Below are 6454 nucleotides of genomic sequence, written 5' to 3' on the forward strand. Positions count from 1 at the left end.
CGTGACCGCGCACTCGTCGATGGCACCGAGCGTCGTGGTGGTGGCGGATCTGGGCGCCAGAAGCAGAGCAGTCGGTGTCGACCAGGAGGTCAGTGCAGCGGTGGGTTCGGCTGGCGCATCGATGGCACCGAGCATGGTGGTGGTGGTGGGTGCAGGCGCTGCAGTACGTGCGAGGGTGGATGGTGGCGCCGCAACTACCGGCGCAGCAGTCGGAGTCGAGGACGCCGGTGAAGTGGGAGAAGATGAGGGCGTGGACGACCGTGTCGTAGATGCGAGGGTCTTGAGGGTGCTACACATCCCCGCATTCGCTTCCTCCATCATCTGCAGCAGGCGATGCATCTGCGCCTCAAGCCCGGCGATGGCAGAGACGGACAGTGTAGATCCGGCCCTACCAAGACACCTAGTAGCATATCCACACGATCTCGACGAGCACGGCGATTTCCTCGATCGATAGCTTCGGTACCAAATGTCACGATCCTGGATAACTAGAAGGTTTTGTCGGCGAACACGCACGGCGGTTCCGTCTCAAGCAGAGAAGCTAGGAGGAAGACGGTAGAGAGAGAGAGAGAGGGGATAATTGATTTGTTCATATCTGATGTCCTCATTCACTTAGACACGGTACTACATATGCGGGACTCTGGTTCCTGCCCAAACACTTCCACTCATAATCCTATTACAAGGCCCAAGGCCCATGTCATGGCACACCACAGCCCGGGCCTCTCCTGTGTTCCGTTCGTGCTTTGTAGCTTCGCTGCTCGTTGTGTGGTGGCGCTAGCGGGTGGAATCCAGTAGCCGCAGGCAACTTCAATATGCAGGTGCAGCTCGGCTTGCAGGCTTGTGTTGGCTGATGAGTAGCGCTGTATCAGTAGCAGCTCCAGCTCTGTTTTCATTCAGCATCAGTGCAATAGCAGCAGCTCGAGCCCACTTTTCTTATACTGGACCAAGCTCACGGTATACGACGAACCAAACAAGGCCTGGCTGGCTCGTGCAATCCTGGCTGCCCTCCCAAACGCGCCCTTAGTCTCAGGTGAGCAGGACATTAGCAGTGTGTGACTTCAATTTTCTTGCCTATGCAATATCACTGTCACGCAATAGTAGGTATTCATTGATAAGATCATTGTGCATTAATTTATTGCTTGAGCTTTGCAAGTTCTGGACGGCAGTAGTTGTTTTTAGTTTGTTCATTTTCTTGCTACTAGCTTGTCTCCGTAAGACACAACCTGTTAACAACTGCAGCTAAGTTTTTTTTTGTTTTTTTTTTAATTTGTAGCGTTGCAGTTGCAGGCCACAATCGGCTGGTCATTCGCAGTTGCATGCCAACAGCTTTGTTAACCTGTAGTTCAGAGCTCAACAGTCCACACAAAGTCGGAACTCCGGTAAAATCGAATGGAAACTCGACCTTTCAGCCGCAGTCATGAACAGCCTGGCGTGTTCTTCTAAAAAAAATGAACAGGCTGGCGTGTGGCTCGCACAAGCGATATTTTTTTTTCAACTCGAGGAAGCCCCATTTCCATTAACATGTAACGGAAATCGTACAAAATTTGAGAGCATGCGAGCAGCAGATACGTAAGCAAACCGACTAGCAATGGCTAACTGAACCTTAAACCGACCAAAAGGACCAGCGTAAGCAGCCCAACAGTCCACAGAAGTCCGGTAAAATCGAATGGAAACTCGACCTTTTCTGCCGCAGTCATGAACAGGCTGGCGTGTGGCTCGGACAAGCGATATGCCGATATTGATCCCAAAACCGTGGCGCGCATCCTATAAATACCGCTTCCGACCCCAAGCTCGTGGCATCCACGCTCCGATAGGCATCTCCCAACTGCTCCTCCTTTTCCCATCACATCGCCCCCTGAAGCTCGATCCGCGCTTCCGTTCCATCCATGGCTCCCAACCTCAGCTCCGACGCCCCTAAGTTCCCCTCCAAGCCGAAACACGGAGAGGCCGACGTCGAGGCAGCGGCGGCGGCCCACGGCGTCGACTACCTGGCTCGTGCGCAGTGGCTCCGCGCCGCCGTCCTGGGCGCCAACGACGGGCTGGTGTCCGTGGCGTCCCTCATGATCGGCGTGGGCGCCGTCAACGACGGCGCGCGGGAGATGCTGGTGTCGGGTCTGGCGGGGCTCGTGGCCGGCACCTGCAGCATGGCCGTCGGCGAGTTCGTGTCCGTCTACGCGCAGTACGACATCGAGGTGGCGCACTCGGAGCGCGGCGGCAGCGACGACAGCAGCAGCAGCAGCGAAGTTGGCCGCGGCGGAGGCGGAGACGAGGAGAGGCTGCCGAGCCCGACGAAGGCCGCGGCCGCGTCGGCGCTGGCGTTCGCGGTCGGTGCGGGGCTGCCGCTGCTGTCGGGCGCCTTCGTGCGGCCCTGGGCGGTCAGGGTGGCGGCGGTGTGCGCGGCCACCAGCCTGGGCCTGGCCGGGTTCGGCGCGGCGGGCGCGTACCTGGGCGGCGCCAACATCGTCCGCTCCGGGCTCCGCGTGCTCCTGGGTGGCTGGCTGGCCATGGCGGCCACGTTCGCGATCCTCAGGCTCTTCAGCTTGGCGCTCAAGACGCACGCCGCGTTCGCATAAATCACATGTGTGCACGGTGTTTGATTCGAGTAAACAATAAGTGACCGCTATACGACGACGGGCACATGGAGTCTGGTGGTATCGCCTGTCACGCACTTGCAATACATCGATCACATCATGAACTATAGATAGAGAAGAATCCTTCTGAGCGAGTCCATAAGAAGCGACCCACTTTTTCATCGGTTCCGGGGGAAGACCAAAGATCTTGCGCGACCGGTCCGTCAGAAAAACTCAAAAGAGAAAGAAGTCTCGTTAATCTCTTCATGCTCGTTCCAGTTCGAAGTACGGTTTGGCCAAAGAAAAAGCCGCTTCCTGATTATAGTTCCACGGAGGTATAGTTAAGCCAAACGGGCCGCACGGCACGGCACGGCACTAGCACGAACACGGCTAGGCACGGCCCAGCCAGGTACGGCACTACGCGGCACGGTAGACTAGCCGTGCCGTGCTTGTTAGTGCCACTGTAACACCCTCGGTGTTACGTTGTACTGTTCTTGCTAAACTTCGCATGAGCATCATATTTATGTGTATATGTGTACAACATGAATTATAAATTAATGTTAGACACTTGAAACATTTATGCGAGACGTGAAACAATGTTACGCGTCATGTCACTTGATTGAATTTTTGTCGAACCAAAATGTATAGAACGTTTTGCGAACGACGATAAACAGGTGTGGTCGAGGACAAGGATAACTCGCTAGTACATCCCATAGGTCGGATTTGGGTTTCGACACGAAATCGTTCGAACCGACGTCGTTCCGCGTAAGTTTTAAAAAGTGTCGACGAAGCCGTTTCTGACCATGTGTGTAGAGCGATCGGCTTATGAGGTTACGTGATGTCATGACTTCGGTGGATAGCTTGATGTACCATCTTGCGCATCGAACAATTAGTTTGCGTTTGGAGCATTGCGTACAAGTTTTCAAACTGCTTTCAAAAGCGTGCACGGCACATGGCCTAAGCTCTGGCGCGGTCACCACTTGCCTGGCACCGCTGCTGGCTTGCCAGCGCACTGCCGCGTCGGCTATGACCCGCTGCCACGCCGGCTGCGCCCCACCGCCGCACATACGCACGCGCACGGCCTTGCGCTGCGTGCCAAGGCCGTCTGCCACCGCGCGCTGACCGTCTGCCACCGCGCGCTGACCGCGGCCATTGCCGCTGCTGGCCGTGTCCGCCACTGCTGGCTCGCCCAAACACGTGCGCGTCGATGCGCCGACCGCATCCGCACTGCCACCGTGAAGGCACACGCGCGCAGGGTCTTGGCGCAGCTGCCTTGTTCGCCTGCTGCCACTCGTTGGCGCGCGGGTCACAGCACCGCGTCTGACGCGCTGCGTCCGGGCCGTCGACCAAGCCCTGCCGTGCCATGCCCTGCCCTGCTTTGGCCGGAGGCGCGCCGGGCCCTGCGGTACACGTCGCCAGCGGCCACACAAGACACTGCTCCGTTGACTCGCCTTGGCTGCTCGCGCGAAGGACGACAGCCTGCGCCACCATCACCTCCGCGTCACTCGCACTGTGTTTTTCTTGTCTGGCGCTGCCGCTGCGACACTGTGCCGAGGCTCGTCGGCTTGCAGCTGCGGCTGTGCGGACAGTCGCCTGGAGCATGTGCCGCTGTCCCCCGTCGGGGTGCGTGTTTGTTTGTTGCGTCGACATCCACAGCCGAACCGAGCCAAGCCACGCCAGGACCCCCCTGCCTTCGCTGTAGCCATGACCGGCGGGACCTCCTTCATTCAATTCGCCGTGACCGCAGTAATCTAATCAAATTCGTCGCAGCCTCGGCTCCGTTGGGTTACTGGCCATGCAACCGTCCCCACCTCACTGCCTGTGTCCCCGTGCTGTGCCCCAATTTTGAAATGTCGCGCCATCGGGTCCTTAAGACTGGGGCGATCTGCGCCGTCGGCTAACCATGTGACCAAGGCATCCTGATCCAATTCCTTGCTCTACTAGCCTCTCCTCCAGTTGGGTGTCACCATGCTCACCATAGTCTAAGCGCTACCATCGTGTAGCAGTCCCTAGCACAGCTATGCCACCGCCGTGCACCGCCGCACCACCTCGCGCGCACGCGGCCAGCTCACCTCGGGCTTTCTTCGGCCAGATCGTCAACGTGAAGGTATCCGTGGGTAGTCCCTTGAGCTCTCTAGCTTAGTTGCTTGCTCCGTCTTCGCTGTCACTCATGGGAACGCGCCCGCCTTCGCAGGGAAGGGACCACCGCTGGGGAGGGGGCTCGGCACAGCGCCCCTATTCGCCGTGAAGCCTCCAGTCACTGCGCTTTGTCCCCAAGGTAATCATTGGCCCCTTAGCTAGGCCTTAGTGGCTCGGGTGACGCCGGCGTGGCCGCCCGGTGCCCGCGCCGTTGCGCCAGTGCGCGCACGGGTGCCGGGGGACGTCGCCGCAGTAAAGAAGGAGAAAGGGGAGGGTGCAGCTGTAAAAGCGTAGACTAGCAAAATAGTGCCTTAGAGCTCGCTGTAAATACGTAGTAGTTCGAGGGTGTCCTTGCATATTTGCGTCGCGCGCGCGCCTCTGCCGTCACGGGCCGTTGGTCGGCCAGGCCATGCGCGCGCGTCGTGCCGTTGCGGGCCGAGCCAGCGCGAGTTGGGCCGAGGGGTAGAATTCGATTTCCTTAATTTCCAGAAGAATAGAAATGTTTATTTATTTTAGTTATGAGTCGAACTTCGGTAAATCATAGTAAATTGCGTAGTTGTCCAAAAATAGTGAGACTAATTTTGTTAGGTTCGCGAAAACATCATCTACTTGATAGTACAGTTGGATTGCAGTTAGCTATGATGAGTATTGGGTCATAAATTCAAAACTAGAGAGCTAATATTAGGTAGGTTAATACTTGTAGGAATATTTGTGGATAATTGGTGATAGATATAGCCACAAAAATTTTACAGTAGGTCCACTAGGTTGTCATGTACTTGCTGTAAATTTTGTAGCCTTAGAATAGGTTGTTAAATAAAATAGCTATTACTCTTGTTTTATTGTATCTAGATTAAATCGGCATTAGGAGTAAGAATAACCGTTGTTGTTATAATAATAATGAATGTCATACCTCAAACTTATCGGTAACAATAGATGACTTATCACCATGGTCGGTATCATTAGCTTAGGAGTTAAATCGATGTACTTTTACTTTAAGAATTTATGTTGCCGTATTATTAAACATTGCGTCATCATTTCATGTAGATCACGAACTGGTAGACTTCGTGCCCGTCGGCGAGCTGGAGTACGATGAGGTGATCGAGGAGTACGAGGAGAAGATCCTCGTGCAGGAGGAAGCCTAGGAGCCTGTTGGTGCTGACCCTGCTGACCCGGCGCCTGCCCAATGCAAGCCCCGGAGCATAATCCATATTTTTATGATCACTATATATATATGTGATGTGCATTTAAGTTACATGCATTTTATGGAAACTACCTGCATAAATATATCTACCCATGAGTACTACTAGTACAGATCGAGTAGCTGTTATGCTCAGGATATTGGTAGCATGAGTAACCTACCGTTACTCACAAATAGGTGATAAAATATGATCACTCATGATAAAATAGTGGAAAGGAAAATAGTGACTGGGCAGGGATATGATTTGGGTACTGGTGGGTGTAAGGGGTTGTGATGTAGACAAGGTCCGATCTTCCAAAAGGTATAATAGCGTCGATTGGTGGAGACTCGACGTTCACGATCTAGGCTTCGAACCAAGATTGATTCAGACCCCCACAACCGCTACACCACTGCTCCGTTGGTTATCAACCATGCGAACGCGATTGACCTCGCCGAGAAGGCTTTCCTACAAGCGAATCAAGAACACAAGCAAGAACAGGATGACTGCAATCTGAAATTACAAATAAATATGAGGCTTATGAAATCAAGAAGGAGTTCAAGTCTTTATTCG

General features: G+C 54.5%; 1 protein-coding gene across 1 annotated transcript; it reads left to right on the forward strand.

Moving 5' to 3' along the window:
- The first annotated feature begins 1883 nt into the window (after positions 1-1883).
- LOC136474490 (vacuolar iron transporter homolog 2-like) lies at positions 1884-2570 on the forward strand. The gene has a single exon (XM_066472057.1). It carries the CDS (start codon positions 1884-1886, stop codon positions 2568-2570), a length of 687 nt encoding a protein of 228 aa, XP_066328154.1.
- The last annotated feature ends 3884 nt before the right edge of the window (positions 2571-6454 follow it).

This window comes from Miscanthus floridulus, chromosome 8, assembly GCF_019320115.1.
Source record: "Miscanthus floridulus cultivar M001 chromosome 8, ASM1932011v1, whole genome shotgun sequence".
Taxonomy (NCBI): Eukaryota; Viridiplantae; Streptophyta; class Magnoliopsida; order Poales; family Poaceae; genus Miscanthus; species Miscanthus floridulus.